This window comes from Schistocerca piceifrons, chromosome X (assembly GCF_021461385.2).
Source record: "Schistocerca piceifrons isolate TAMUIC-IGC-003096 chromosome X, iqSchPice1.1, whole genome shotgun sequence".
Classification (NCBI taxonomy): Eukaryota; Metazoa; Arthropoda; class Insecta; order Orthoptera; family Acrididae; genus Schistocerca; species Schistocerca piceifrons.
Genome location: NC_060149.1, coordinates 411,774,068 through 411,790,923, shown reverse-complemented (window position 1 = coordinate 411,790,923; position 16,856 = coordinate 411,774,068). Strand labels below are relative to the sequence as shown.

Sequence of the window (16,856 nt, the reverse complement as noted above, 5' to 3'; positions counted from 1 at the left end):
TGGTAGACTACAGAATGAGGGCGACTGGGGGTGGGGTGGCCTTCATATGCCCTCTGCCCCCTCCACCCACCACTTCCCCCAGGGAGCCAATAGGAACGCAGAATCAGCCCACCTGCTGATGAATGCTGGTCTGATTATGCTCGACAGGTCGGTGCCGGTTTGAGCCCCCTGGAAATGCCTATGCTGGTGTGCGTGCACAGCCTGGGTCCTACTGGTTGTGGGGTTCTGTTATTCGACAAAACCGAATGTTATATTAAATGTAAGTAATTCTCCCCCCATTTCACGAGAACTATACGTTCAGCTTCCTATGTATCTAGGGTTGCCATAATTTCTGTCTGACAAACCGGGACATTTCTCTCAAATTGACTAAAAATGGACGTAATTTGCGAAGGATAAATCGGGACAAAGCGGACTACTTCTCTTAAGATTGGAGCAAATGCTGCTTTCAGTTGCGAACAGTTGTTGCTATACCAAAAACAATGGATCTCTGAAAGACCACTGCATATTTGTTTGACAGTGGCGGCCGCTAACAATGATTTCACAGTTACTGTTGATTTTCTCATGCCCAACGTCACTTTTTCTTTTCTTTTACCTTCGGAAACATTAAAATTTTGGAGCCTAGCGTGAAAGTATAGTTCACTGATTTCAAAGATATAACGATGTTTAACGGTATGGCAGCACACTGCTAATTTCGCTGCTGTTACTAATTGACCTTGTTTGACTGATTTGAAACAAAGTAACTGTGCATTTCTTTAAGTGCTTCCAGAGTGCACGTTTGATTTATACTTTATTGTCAGCTAAATGATCCTTACTATCTGATCTTCACCATCCGCAATGGTATCATAGCACTTAAAAATTACACATTCTGCTTCATAGCCATGCCTCCCTCGTTTTATGAAGAACCATTCATCTGAATATTTTCCTTGGCATCAACATTTCCTCTTCGGCATTTTGAGTTCACTTTTTACATTAAAATACTTTCATAAAAAATTAACCATGATACGACTCAGAGAAACAGTGAATCACGTTGCTGCAAACCTTAAACTAAACTTAGATAAGGGACACTGATGGTGGTCCATCAATCTGGCATCGCACATTCGAGTCATGGTGCTTAAAGCAGGGCTCATACTTTGAAATGAGTTCATCCCTTTTAAACACGTCAGGTAGCAAATAAAATCTGTACGATGGATATCATACAATAACGGTACAAGTTGTGTAGGAAACATGTAATAATTAAGAGCGTTCACATGGTGACGACTCTTAAACAGTTTCATACATATAGATATAGAGAGCACATTACACACATTTAAAGACACTATTAGCTATGCATAGCCACCTATGGCGAGATAATATATACCCATCAGCGACAACATTGGTAAGTCCCTTCAAATCAGGAACATTGACAGGATATGCCAACTGCTATTAAAGCCGACCAACAGGCTACAGCAGGGAAGCCGACAAGCTCGCACGCTAAGGCACAAACAAACCACCAAAACTACCCTGCACTGTCAATCCGATATACGACCTATCGGACACTAAATGATGATGAACCCAACTGTTACAGGCATGCTGATGCTGACCGAGAAGACAACACCCGTACCCAGCTGCAGCTGCCGAGTAAACCGCTCCATAACGTGAAAGGTATCCGCCAGCACGATACCCACTACTAACAAAGCCTACCCTTGCATGACCTGTCGCAGGCAACAAGAAAACCGTTACTGCTCTTACAACCCGACCCAACTGTCGCAGAGGTTTCTTTCCCATGGCTCTTGACTTGGCACTTTTTTTCTTCTGTCCTTTAAACCGCTATCTTTTGTTCAACATTCAACCCAATCTATCTCCAGATGAGCACGTGTTAATAGTTAATTTTAACCAGACGTACGCAAACATCGCAGTACCCACATCCTGCGAGACTTTCCTTAGTGAAAACTAAGCAATATGCAGAGATGGCAGCAAACCCAGCCTAAAACAACTATACACGTTTCTTGAGTTCACCCTCTCAGACACGTTGTAAGCAGAAACATTCTCTTTTACCAGCGAATCCATTAGTCCTCAACGCTGTCGTAACATATTGAGGAAGCAAGGGCACTAGAATATTTTTTTCTAATGTGTGGCTACAGCTCTGTTCTTCAATAAACAGAGTTGTGCAGTCACTGTCCGACATTAATAGCGATAACTAAAGCATAACCTCACTTTCCACAATACACTTACTACCACTCATCAAATTTACTATCACAATTATGCCATTACCTTATTCACGGACATCCTGCACACACATGAGGTTTAATAACTGAATGATGGATTCATAGTGATTGTCTATTGTACGTTTGGAATAAGTGAGTCTTTGCATTCAAGCCGATCAGAGGTTTCTACATAACATGGTATTCCTTTCCAAAACTTCAGCTCCCACACACAAACATGTTATAGGATCTAAACAAGTATGTATCATTATGTTGCCCTGCCTCGCACATGTACCAACCAAATCTTTGTATGATACTCTGACAGGCTCTTTTGTTTTTTCGTAACAAACACAATTTTGCCAGCTGCAACAATAGATCCGTCTCGCGGTGATCTTCATCCTACTTCGAAGTGTTAAACAGGTGTAGTGCTTAGCATCAGAAACTTAAAATGAGCTTAGAGTAGACACAGAACAGTTTTGTGGTTTCTTCACCCATTTGCTTGGCCCCTGAAAATTAATTCCAAACGGACATACTCTAGTATATATTGCACTCGGAATGATTTCTTAGTCAGGAGAAATTTCTATGATCTGGGTGGTAGGTCTAGGGTGCTATGCATTGAATGCACTGACACAAACCCCGACTTGGCGATCTGAATATATATAGGATGTCACTGCGTGTTGGCTGGATTTACAAGTATTAAAAATACGAAAACGTTTCGTGGAAGTGGCGAAATCGATAAAATAAAAAAGATGCTAGGGCTTTTTTAAACTGTGATTATATCCTTTATTCATCAATTAATATGTGACGGCGGGAGGCCTTTTAGCTACTGGGCAGTGCGAAAACGACACCCACCTGCCGAGACCGGATATATTACAATTTTTTATACACTTATAAATGATAGTCAGAAATGTTATCAAGCTTGAACGTAACGGTACTGTGACTTATGTTCCAACATATCACCAGAAGTTTGTGGGAAGTAATCAGACTACTATTCATGTAAAAGAAAAATACGTATGTCCAGTCGTAATGGGAGGATAGATTTGATGTGGTGAATTGTGATTTCAATGCATTGAGGAGTATATCCAAACATAAGGGGTTAGATTCATTTCGGAAATAGCTGTGCAACATAGCAATACGAGGGTTCAACTGGATCTGCTTTAGTGTACAAAAGGATGAGGAATACAGCTGTAACAAAATGGATATACAGACTGTCCCATCATGTGCTACCCTATGTAGATCCCCAAGTTTTATTTGTTGTCCTGTCGACTGCGATGTTGATTACAGTACACCAACCCGTACTGGTGATGTTTTTCCAATCCTTTTGTCCATGGGAGCCCTTATATAAACGATAACTACACTGCTTGTCTGAAATGCATATATGTTGCAGTGTAAAGTTACTGTGGCTAATGTTCAGGCATGTGCAAGGAAAATGGCTTTGTCTAGTCGTAAGGGAGAGATTTTACATGGAAAATTATGTACGCTATAGATATTGATATTTCAACGTGAGATGCATTCCAGATCCACAGCTGTCAAGATGAGACATTTCCAGTGTGTCGCTCAGTGTCAGATTGCAGCAGCAATCTTAATATGTAATTGTCATTACACTGATAAAAGATGTGCCTGGTTCCCAATATATTTGTGTGTCTAGAGATAGCCGTAGAAAGCATAGTAGCAAACAAACAGGTCAGGGCTGGAAACAGTAATGCCTTTGTTCCAGGCTAGTGGTGGTCCATCCTTTGTACACCAGTTCAGAGAGTCCGAGAAAGCTTCCAATCTGTCATGGCTTATGACGATTTGGCTCGAAGCTCCCTCTGGTTGGATGAATAGTGAACTAGTACCTAGTTTGCACTAAGCCACCTTCAGAAGAAGAAGATTCAATATGACGAGTGTTGGCACCGGGAGTATTGATAGCATTCGAACTCCTACCACTCAGATCCTCCTGGGCGGAGGACCCTCCACTGCTGGTAGGCCTCTCTTTGTGGCTGACATGCGCTTCTGCAGTTGTGGCCATGGCAGCCATGGTCCTCGTATAGGGTGGTAGTTTTCTCCAGTCTCTGAGCATTGGTTGCAGCATGGTGCACTGCGTGTGGACGTCCAGAAAGCGAGTACGTGGGATGTAAGAGTGCTTCCAGCAATCTCAGACATCTAGCAGTGAATGGATCGTGTTTCTCAAAACAACATTTGTTGTTATTACTATCCTATCACGCGGTAGACCCTTTCCTCTCTCCTTCTTTGTCTTGGTGTAGCTGAGAGAACCAGTCAACTTAGGCATTCTTTAGTACTTTTAAAAAGAAAATACACTTAGCAGGCCTGTAGTTGTCAGGAACTCCACAACTGTGACAGTATAAATTTATGTCGGAATTTGAAATTTCAACTATCATTTCGTACATCACCATTTCCAGTTGAGTTATCAAATAATAATAGGTTTGGATTATTTAATGAAATTTCTCGTGAAAAACATAACACTATTTTTATGCACACAAACCACTATGCAGTGTCGATATTTTTATTTCGAGTAGTTTTAAACTGTGTGTATGTGTGTGTGTGTGTGTGTGTGTGAAGCAAATTGTTTAAACGTCTATATTAACGATTTAATTAATATTTCCTATGGAACATATTCAGAGGCAACATTTGTGACATCTTCGAGAGATGATATACTACACCAGATTTAACATCTCGCGTTCAATGACAAGTGCACCACAAAGAAAGTGCGCCAGGAACGCTGGGGCGGTTTAGAGTCCATGACAGAAATAAAAAGTGTAATTCAAATATCCCATGTTAGTTGCTATGTCATCTGCAAAGTAAACTACAGCTCTCTCTCCCTCTCCCTGTCTCCCTCACCCTGTATACAATATTTAGTTCTGATCTTTTTTAAAGTGTATCCCCAGTCAGCCTGCTAGTAGTTTTGTGACATCGTCAATTAGTGTGTGTGTGTGTGGGGGGGGGGGGGGGTGTGAATGAGTGAAATAGATACCGTATCTGCCTTATATCCCCTACATCACGATCATGTGATAGGAAATTAATTATTTATGAACTTCAGCAGTATTTCTGGATCTGAAAGAAAGATAGCTCTCATCTGCTCTGGTATCTGACTCATTGATTCATGCATACAGACCACTTGAGATGACAGAGGACGTCAACAGGTTGTGTGCTTTTGTTCCAGGTATTAGCACCGTAATTCATGGGGCTGTGGAGCAGCTGACAGCTGACAACAGTGCAGCGAGCTGGCTGGTATTTCCAAGTCCCTCTAGGGCGTCCCGAGTCTGGGCAATCTGCATGGGTAGCGAGACACAAGAAACTTTTTCAGATATGTTTAAGCAGACTGTCACAGAGTAATTACGTTTCTCTTACGGAATTGGAATGGAAAAAAGCGCCCCAATTGTTTAAATATTCCACACACAGCAATCGATTTCCTGACTATTTTTTTTAAATAAACTGTATTCCATACATCTCATGTATCCCATAAATTGGTTAAATAAACAATATTCCACACGTTGTCTAAATTGTTTCGGCAATATTCCATACACTGCAATCAATTTACACCAATCAGTCAATATTTCCAGAATGGAGGGACAAGGAAAAGTAAAGGATATCGATTTAATTAATTAGTCAATCAAATTGATAGAGTGGTAGGGGAGAGGCTATTCAATAACCTAAAGCAGTTCATGAACGCCGAAAGGGGCACAATTGAGCTATTTCCCACATATTCTTTTCAATCAATTTAATTAATCAGTCAATTAATTTGACATGAGAAGGGGTGCCAATTCCTGAGAGGAGTGGCGAGGGGGGAGGGGTAGGAGTGACATGGACAACCACCTATCTGAACAACAGGTTAAGGACGGATTATCCCCAGGGGGGTCATAATCAGCTTAGCAGAACAGTACGTTAAGGACCTGTCAATCAGAAGAGAACAACAGATTTGCCCCTGAATGTCCCTGATGTAGGCACTAACAAACTGTGCTCATGGCGCAATTACCCTAATAATATGGGGAAGGAGGAGTCAGAGGAATAACATTTCATTAGGAAAGCTTGGTTCAACTGGCCCTGATAGATAGAACCATGTCATGCCCCTCGCCAGGGTCTTGGTGAAGACCTTAATAGCACCAACAGTGGAGGAGGAGGAGATCACTGTTTAACATCCCATCAACAACAAGATCCTTAGAGACAGAGCACAAGGTCTAATTAGGGAATTATGCAGAAGGAAATGAGTCATGCCCTTTCAAAGAAACCATACCAGCATTTGCCCTAAACGATTTAGGGAAATCATGGAAAACCTAAATCTGGATTCCCAGATGTAGGTTTGAACCATCATCCTCCCAAATGAGAGTCCAGTGTGCTATCCACTGTGCTACCTTGCTCGGTAGTGAAATTTCAGAATGGTGAAGCTGGTGGAAGAGGCACGTTTTCTCCTTGGGGGACAAATAGCGACTGTACTCCAGACAGACTTTGACTCATCGTGAGTGGTTGATTTTAGGCTGGGTAACCTACTGCCTATGTGGAAATTAATGGGATACTACCATATAAATTTCCCAAGCAGTACATGGTATACCTCTGACCGTGAGAGAGTCAGGAGTTAAAACCTCCCGTCTCTCAGATCTCTGGGAGGGGAACACATTGAGAGAAAACGTATATGAAAGGAAGAAAGAGAAAATGAAGAAAGGAAAGATAAAGATAGGAACATGGAAGTCCACACTCAGCTTCAAGGAGGGAAACTTGAAAATGCAGAGTAGGAGACGGAAAGGAACTGATTAGATGCACTTGGCACATGGGAAGTAATATGGGGAGAGACTGGACAGGTAAAAAGTGGAGATTATAAACTTTTCTACTCAGGGGAAATCAAGAATGGTGAAAAAGGAGTAGGAATACTTTTACTAAAGAAACTAAAAAATGAGGTAACAAAGGTGCAATATGTTCGGAAGATGTGGTATTAATGCAGGTATACATGCTGACCAGCTAGCTTAGAGGTGAAAAGTTGGAAGGATATCATGAGAAGATTCAAGAACTTATCGAGAAAGAAAGTAGAAACACCCGCATTATCATTATGAGGAACGTAAATACTGTGGTGGGCGAAGGAAGAGATGAAGATACAGTGGGAAATTTGGATTAGGGATAAGAAATAAGAGAGGGAACAAGTAATTAGTTTCTGCAAAGAAAACTCATTGGCAGTCGGTAACACATTATTTGAAAATCTCAAAAGGAAACATTATTCATGGATCTCAAATCTGAATAGAGAAAGGTATCAACTAGACTAGATTCTGATACAAAAAAGGTTTGGAAACAGTCTGAGTGACGTCAAAGCTTACACGAGAGTAGACATAAGCTCAGACTAAAACCTTGTAGTGGGAGATATATGAGTGAAGTTGAAGAAAGTGTGGAGAGGTAAAGCAAAAGAAAGATTAAACTTGGAAATATTTAAGGAGAATGTGTAAATGACAAATAGGTAAAAATGAGGGAAGGACTCATGAACTCTGCCAAAGAAGTACTAGGAATTGATGTCTCCAAACGTATCAGGAAAGAATAGATAACAGAAAACATCTTGACAAAGATGGAAGAAAGGAGAAAATCGAAAAATGTAGAAAATGAAGAAGGCAAAAAGTGATACAAGAAATGAATAATGAATTAAGAAGATAAACTGAAGAAGCAAGAGAGAGAGAGATGAATGAAACGGTAATGGGAAAAAATAGATTAAATGGAGAGAGAAAGAAATATTGAACTGATGTACAGATTAGAGGGAGACAGTTTTTGAAGGTAAAAGAAGGAAGACTAACACGGAAATAGAAAAAGTGGATAGTATATTAGCTGAAGAACCACAGGAGGTTCTGGGCAGATGTCAAGAACATACAGAATGTCTGTATAAGATGGATCAAATACCAAGTGAATTCAAGCTTGAACAGGAGGAATGTGAACCAGAAGATGGAAAGATGTTCAGTATCTTGGAAGTAGAAGTAGAAAACGCGTTGAAGGAGACGAAAAATTGGAATATAACTTCCCAGCAGAAATGTTGAAGAGTTTGGAAAATGGGGGAAAGAAGGAAATAGTCCACATTTGTAGTCAGATGTACGACAAAGTCAAATGGCCTGATAACTTTCTTGCAATGGTAACGACACCAATTAAGGAAAAGATAAATACCAAAAAATGTGAAGAGCGGAAGACTAGCAGCCTAATTTCTCATGCACCTAAAGTATTGCTGGGAGTGCTGAGTAGAAGGCCATTTAGCAAGTTGAATAGCTGGATTGGGAAGGAACTATTCAGATTTAGAACGGTAAAAGGAACAAGATATGCTACTAGACTGATGAGAATCATAGGGGAAAGATGTACTGACACAAGATAGAAGTACACACATCAAAAAAAGTTTTGCATCACCTCAGTTCCGAGAATTCCGGATTCTGTGCAAAAACTGGAGTAGAGATCAACATAAACATCATTTGTGCCCTTTTTATTGCTCATGAAAACCACACATTGCATGTTGTACCACCATACAGTGAGACCTTCAGAGGTGGTGATCCATATTGCTGTACACACCGGTACCTCTAACACCCAGTAGCACGCCCTCTTGCATTGATACATGCCTGTATTCGTGGTGGCATACTATCGACAAGTTCATCAAGGCACTGTTGGTTCATATTGTCCCACTCCTCAACTTCGATTCAGCGTAGATCTCTCAGAGTGGTTGGTGGGTCAAGTCGAATATAAACTGCGCTTTTCAATCTATCCCAGGCATGTCGATAGGATTCATGTCTGGAGAACATGCTGGTCACTCTAGTCAAGCGATGTCGTTATCCTGAAGGAAGTCATACACAAGATGTACATGATGTGGGCGCGAATTATCGTCCATGAAGACGAATGCCTCGCCAATATGCTGTCGATATGGTTGCACTATCTGCCGGTGGATGGCATTCACGTATCTTACAGGCGTTACGGCGCCTTCCATCACCACCAACGGCGTACGTCGGCCCCACATAATGCCACCCCAAAACAACAGGGAACCTCCATCTTGCTGCACTCGCTGGACAGTTTGTCTAAGGCGTATAGCCTGACCGGGTTGCCTCCAAACACGTCTACGACGATTGTCTGGTTGAAGGCATATGTGACACTCATCGGTGAAGAGAACTTGATGCCACTCCTGAGTGGTCCATTCGGCATGACATTGGGCCCATCTGTACCGCATGCATGGTGTCATACTTGGAAAGATGGACCTCGCCATGGATGTCGGGAGTGAAGCCTATCGCACACAGTTTGAGTCATAACATGGCGTCCTATAGCTGCACCAAAAGCATTTTTCAACATGATGGTGTTGCTGTCAGGGCTCCTCCGAGTCATAATCCGTAGGTAGCGGTCATCCACTGCAGTAGTAGCCCTTGGGCGGCCTGAACGAGTCACGTCTTCAACAGTTCCTGCCTCTCTGTACCCCCATGTCTGAACAACATTGCTTTGGTTCACTCCAAGACGCCTGGACACTTTCCTTGTTGAGAGCCCTTCCTGGCACAAAGTAACAATGCAGACGCGATCGAACCGCGGTATTGACCGCCTAGGCATGCTTGAACTACAGACAACATGAGATGTGTACCTCCTTCCTGGTGGAATGACTGGAACTGGTCAGCTGTCAGACCCCCTCTGTCTAATAGCGGCTGCTCATGAATGGTTGTTTACATCTTTGGGTAGGTTTAGTGACATCTCTGAACAGCCAAAGGGACTGTGTCTGTGATACAATATCCACAGTGAACATCTACTTTCAGGAGTTCTGGGAACCGGGGTGCTGCAAAACGTTTTTTGATGTATGCATATGCTGTTTTTGTTTATTTGGAGAAAGCTTTTGACAGAGTACAGCGGAACATTCTGAAGGATATTTTGAAGAGGAAAAGTGTAGCTTGGAAAAAGAGACGATGGATACAGAACCTACCAGGTGGCTATAATTAAACTTTCCCTGTTTAACATGTTAATTACGGTATGAGTACCAAACTTACTAGCATTAATGTCGAGAGTATGGGGCGCATGATTTCCATGTGTCACAGCACCCCATTCAGTTCTAACTATGGCCACCAGGTGCCTTGACCAATCATTGTGATTCATAGTCACACACAACTGCCCAGTCACAGTGCACTTGTTGATGTGTCATCATGAGCTTGGACAAAAGGAGCAGGGCATTATTGGTGAAGCTCTATTATCAAAATAACAGTAATGCTGTAGCTGCACTTGGAGAATATCGCCAGCTGAAAAGATTATGGAAGGATCCTCTTTTCACACCTGCTGTGCAGAGCATGATGAAAAACTTCAAATCAACTGGAGAACTGGGGGTCGCTCCAGGAAGAGGCCGACCACCATTGCACCACAGGTGGTTGATGATGTCGCTGTTACTGTGGCAGACAATGCTGCACACAATTCCCAAACGTCAGGCTGTGTGCGTGCTGTGTCACGACAGCTGAACATCCTGTGGTCCACTGTACAGAAGATTATTTCAACCATTCTCAAATGATATCCATAGAAGATGCATATCGTACAGCAGCTTGCACCACAGACCACACAACGACATGTTGACTTCGCTTTCCACTTCCTTGCAAGGATTGAAGTTGATGAGGGCTGGCACAGGACCATGCTATGGACAGACACAGCTCATTTTTCTGTTTGTGACCTCCAGTCACTGTGCATGAAGTTCCTCTGTATGGTGAATGAGTCATCATATGGTGTGGCTTCACAGCTACGTTCATCATTGATCCATTCTTTTTTGAACACATTGGTGCTCAAGGACCAAAGATGTGGAATGTGACTGGCCAGCGTTACTGCTATATGCTTCGCCAGCATGTCCGTAGGAGGGAGATGCATTGAATTGAACAGTTATCACGGAGGGTAGGGCCCCACCACACATCACTTGTGAAGTTCACCTGCTTCTCCGAAACACAATTGGAAACGATCGAGTTATCAGCCTATCGTTTCCAAATACGTAGCCAGCATACATATGGACATGCTTCGTTCTGCTGTGCATAATGCAATCCTGCGCTTTCAGACGCTTCTGGACACTGATGGGCGCCATATTGAGCTCCTTTTGGAGCAGTAATGGTACTGGTACATAATGGTGTGGTATACTGTAGCAGCACATTAAAATTGTTTCAATTGAATTGATTCTATATTATTCTCTTGCCCATGTCCTTGACATTAATACTGCCAAATTTGGTTCTCGTACGGTAATTAGTTTCCGTGTTATGACATGTTAAATAGGGAAAGTTTAATTATAGCCACACGGTATATTTACAACAGAAAGTAAGAATATGGATTGGAAATGAAATGCCTGAAGGAAGAAGCATTGGAAGGTGTGTTAGAAAAGGTTGTTGCCTCTCTCCTTTAACGTTCAGATTACACCTAGAAGAGATTATAACGAATGACTTGGATGGAAAAAAAGGAATCTATATTGGTAGACAGAGAATAGAATGTATACGATTTGCTGATGAGATAGTGGCAGAAAGTGAACGAACTATAAATAAAATGCTAAAAGATCTGAATGATGCTTGTGTGGAATATGGGATCTAAACACAGAAAAAACAAAGAGTATGGTGACCAGCAAAGGAAAGATATGGGCACATATTAAGTTAGGACAAGTTGTTAGTAGCCAAGTTAGACCATTTAAATATTTTGGAAGTACAAATACTGAAGACTTGAGATATCATCGCATTGCTAAAGCGGAGGAGGCATTCAAAAGAAATATTATTATGTGGCAAACTATATAATGATCTGAGAAAAAAACTTGGCAAATGTTTTGTCTGGAGTGTGGCACTCTATGGGGCAGAAACATGGACAGTGAGACCAGAGAATGAGGAAAGGCTAGAAGTATTTGAGATGTGAATATGGAGGAGAATGGAGAGGATAAGCCAGATGGAAAGAGTAAGTAACGAAAGAGTGTTGGAAAGTGTCTGTGAGAGAGGATTGCCTTTTAATAGATGCTTTCGAAGATCTAGTTCATAGGAGGAAACTTGGAAGAAAGAGGAGATAAAAGATGATAGACAGCATAAAGGTAATGAAGATTATACGAACCTGAAGAGGTTGACAGAAGACGGAGAACATGGAGAGTTACCATGTGAAAACCTGCCATTGAGCAGAAGACTGATGATGATGATATTTTCTGTTTTCTTTCGAAGGTATTTTATTGCATAGATCGTATTACTGATTCAGAAAAACTTGTGTTTCATGAAGTCATAGATTTAAACACAGTTGATCTGAATCATACTTAACAAACAGAATGCAAAAAGTTGTACTGAATGATTCATACGATGTTGAAAGGAGAGAAAAGTTTGATGATTGGGAAGAAATCACTTAGTCCCACAAGGTGCAACTCTGAGACCACTCCTATTCCTTAAACCTAAGTATGACCTTCCACTTAACAGTCATCAAGCAGAACTGATACTTTGTGCAGACAATATTAGCGTTATAATAGAGCCCATTAGAGAGAAAACGACAGATGAGATTGTTAATGATGTTTTTCAACGAATTATTAAGTGGTTCTCTGAAAATAAACTCTCACTTAACTTTGAGGAAATACGTTATGTTCAGTTGTGTACAACAAACAGACACATACCTACAATTGATGTAGCACATGGACAGGAGTGAGTAATTGGGATAGAATGTTCCAAATTTTAGGTTGTATATATTGATGGAAACTTGGAATGGAAGAAGCATGTTACTGAGCTTCTCAAATGATCAAGTTCAGCTACTTTTGCTCTTTGTATAATTGCTAGCCTTGGAAACAAACTAATCAACCTTATAACATATTTTACATGTTTCCACTCAATGTCTTATGGAGTAATTTTGTGAGGTATCTCAAGACTTAGAAAGTGAGGAGTAAGAATAATATTTTTACCCACAGTCACCATGTAGGCACCTCTTTAAGGAGTTAAGCATATTAACTGCACCATTACAATTCATATAGCCCCTAACAAAATTCTTCATAAATGATCCATAAGAACTTCAGAAGAATAGTGACATCCATACCTACAACACTAGAGGAAAAAATAACCTTTATCACACATTATAGCTGTCGGTGGCTCAGAATGGAGTTCAATAGGCACCAACAAAAAGTTTTGATCACTTGTCCAGTGATATAAAATATCTGACAGCTGGCAAAGAAGGTTTTGTACCTAGCCCAAAGTCATTTCTCCTGGACAACTCCTTCTATCCCATGGGCGAATTTGTATCTAAGAACTGGCAGCATGTAAAAAAATCCAATTTTTAGCAGTAGTTGCTTGATTAGGAGTAAAAATATCATATTCATTGATGTAAACACTAATCACGTGTAATATATCCTGTAAAGCGACTCTTTTCACACCATTTCGATAGAAGAACCGTTCAAACAATCTATTGAACGTGTAACTAACAACCAAAGAATTGATCACAACTAACCAGTCAACCAGCCACTTTGCATGCACGAATCTCATGCGATCTATTATATTACCTGGAATTTCCATGCGATCAGCTACCTATCGGTCAACTGGTTCACACATATGCCAGCCACGAAGGGATCGCATGCTCATACGACGGATCACTCCGATCACTTTCAGTGAGTCACTGAGCCCTTTGCATACATGCCAAAGGTCTAAAAGTTATCCAGCGCTCTCAATGCTATTGTCATAGTGTGCGGGGAGGTTAGAACACTGAACTGAATACTGAGCTCGAATTGAACATCCTTGTTCTTGTGATACCGAGGAACGATACAAGGAAGTGCAGAGTCTAATATCTTTGCGGCGAGTCTATTCAGATGCAAAGCCTTTGGTTGCTTGTTTTATTTGTTCTTCGTATGACGTGTAACCTGTGTTTACAAACACGAGTAGTTGATTAATGTCACGTTACTAAGTAAGTGTTTATTGTTGGGTCGACTTATTTTTCTCAAGTGAGTGAACATGCCAGTGGAAAGCGACGTGTATTCTCCACCTGTTTCGTTGTATAATCTGTCATTCGACAGCAACGAATTTTTGAAGGTGAAGTACTGACAGTATAATTGTATTTCATAGTTGCTGAATATATCGTAATTTCGAAATAAATAAGTTTCTAGCAGTTTTTATTCACATAGAAATCATTCTCCGTCGATGAGTATCTTCAAGAGCACCGTAATAAGACCAGTTTGGAAACACTCAGAGATGATTTGGGAATATACCTAAGGATTTTACGATCGTCGATGATTGAACTCATAAACAAAGACTATGCAGATTTTGTAAATCTGTCTAGTAACCTCATCGGCCTCGATAGAGCTATAAATGGCATGCAGTTTCCGCTTGGACAGCTGAAAGAAGAAATTGTTGTAAGTATGATGTTGCTTGCCAGTTAGTGTAAGAGGGAATTAATTCTATAAATTCTTTTAACATATACACACAGATAGTCAACTCATTGAAGTCGTTCCGATCGCTCAGCGCTGGATTTGTTTGCCCAAGGAAAACGTTATTGTATAAACGTAATAGAAACATTATATCTGTTATTAGCAAGAGACCTGTCTGCAATAATCATTGAAATATCACAGACAGATCTTCTGTGCCATTGGAATACCACATTCCATATGTGATCCAGTCGTTTATCTCTTCACTGTGTTACAAGGTATGTGTCTTTTTTGTTAGTGGATCAATGTGTCAGGTGCAACAACGGTAGATATCATAAAGCCTTCAGGAAGGAAAGAAGGGTGGGGGAGGGGAGCAGCAAAATCTTGCGTGAGCTCTACATCAGTTCTGGCAAAATTTAAGGAGACTTAGGAATTCCACAGAGCAGTCACTTGTTGCCAATTCTTCTGAGCTGCAGCAGTTATTTATAAATACTGTAGAAATCATGAGTACATAAAACGGTAATCTAAATTTTTTGTGCTAAAGTAGTGGAAACTTTCCTATCCAATTACTAAATATTAACACTTTCAAGCTAAGATTGAAATAAATTTGCTTGGATTAGATTCAGTTTTCGTTCTATAGACCGAAAAAATGAGATGATTCTTGTGGGTGTGGAACATGTCAGAAAGTGTAAACTTAGAACATTTGAATATAATACTTGCTACCCTTATCATTTCTCAAGAGATTGTCAAAATAGTGCCGGCCATGGTGGTCTAGCGGTTCTAGGCGCTCAGTCCGGAGCCGCGCGACTGCTACGGTCGCAGGTTCGAATCCTGCCTCGGGCATGGATGTGTGTGATGTCCTTAGGTTAGTTCTAAGTTCTAGGGGACTGATGACCATAGATGTTAAGTCCCATAGTGCTCAGAGCCATTTGAACCATTTTGTCAAAATAGGTGAATTCCTTACAGTAAACTGGAACTGCTAATATTTGCAGAATTAATACACTGTCAGAATGAAATGTTGTTATGCACTGTTAATAAATTTATCACACACAAAATACCTAATCATGACTGTTGTGACCAAGTGCTGTAAAACTGAACTCTAACTGACACTTTTACGTAAGCTGGTCTAACAGTCCCTGTTACAATATACATGTATTGAGCAGAAGGAGTTGCCTATCAAAAACTCTTCCAAACTCTGTTTAAACCGTGCTTTATCTGAAACCAAGTTTTTAATGGTTGCTGGCAGTGTATTGAAAATGTGTCTTCCTGAATATTGGACCCATTTTTGGACCAAGGAAAGTGATTTTAGGTATGTATACTTCTCACAAACATACATAGAAAATGATTTTCATGAATTACTTTTGTATAAAAGAATAAAAATATTTGTTTATTAGCTAAATATTTGTTATTCTAACTATCAACTGCAATTTGCGATTACAGAAGTGTCTGATTTCACCCGTCTGCTTAGACCCATGAGGTCATCAATATGATGGAAATGGCTAGTCTAAGCGTCTCCAGTATGGTGCCTATGACATCACTACACACACACACACACACACACACACACACACACACACGCGCGCGCGCAACAATACCAAAATATTTATAAATAAGACAGTAACATCTCCCTCTAAAAATACAATCACACTAACGGGACAACGCGGGAAATTGGAGGCTTTAGGGTGAGGACAAGCTAAATATAACAGTAAAAAACACACCACGATCCCAAACCACACAAAATGATAAAAAAAAATTACAACATTCTGCTACACCAACAAAATCTATAGGTATCAGACATTGCCCTTTACCTACGAGGGTAATCCCAAAAGTAAGGTCTCCTTTTTTTTATAAGTTCATAGACCTGTTTATTTCTACAATGGTTGACATCGGTTTACAGCTTGAACAATTAGCTGTTTTTCGACATAATCACCATTTCTGTCTATGCATTTTTGTAGATGCTGTGGCAGTTTTTGTATGCCCATGTCATACCAGCTCGCCACCATGCTGTTCAGAAAGTTGTGAACCTCTCCTGTCACCTCCACATCGGAGCTGAATCACTGGGACCATAATTAACGCTGACAGGTACTGTGAGACTCTGAAAACACTCAAACAGTCAATTCAGAACCGGAGCAAAGGCACACACATTCTCCATGACAATGCTTGTCAACACATTGCTTGGCAAACCATTGCTCTCCTGCAATAGTTTCAGTGGAACATAATGACCCATCCACCTATAGTCCTGACTTGGCGCCCACTGACTACCACCTTTTCCCTAGGTTAAAAGAACATTTGGCCAAAAAGCAATTCAGCTCCGACGACGAGGTGAAAGAAGAGGTTCATAACTTTCTGAACAGCATGGCAGCGAGCTGGTATGGCATGGCCAT

General features: G+C 40.9%; 1 protein-coding gene across 3 annotated transcripts in view; it reads left to right on the top strand.

The window, feature by feature from the left end:
• The first annotated feature begins 13,937 nt into the window (after positions 1–13,937).
• LOC124723048 (conserved oligomeric Golgi complex subunit 2) overlaps positions 13,938–16,856 on the top strand; it is an 83,088-nt gene continuing 80,169 nt past the window's right edge. For 2 of the 3 annotated variants that reach the window (XM_047248228.1, XM_047248229.1), the window contains exons 1-2: positions 13,938–14,140; positions 14,233–14,460. In XM_047248228.1, coding sequence (XP_047104184.1) covers positions 14,063–14,140; positions 14,233–14,460 — 306 coding nt within the window. In that variant the 5' untranslated portion in view covers positions 13,938–14,062. The remainder of the gene's footprint in view (positions 14,141–14,232; positions 14,461–16,856) is intronic. The other variant, XM_047248227.1, reaches the window with a different exon arrangement.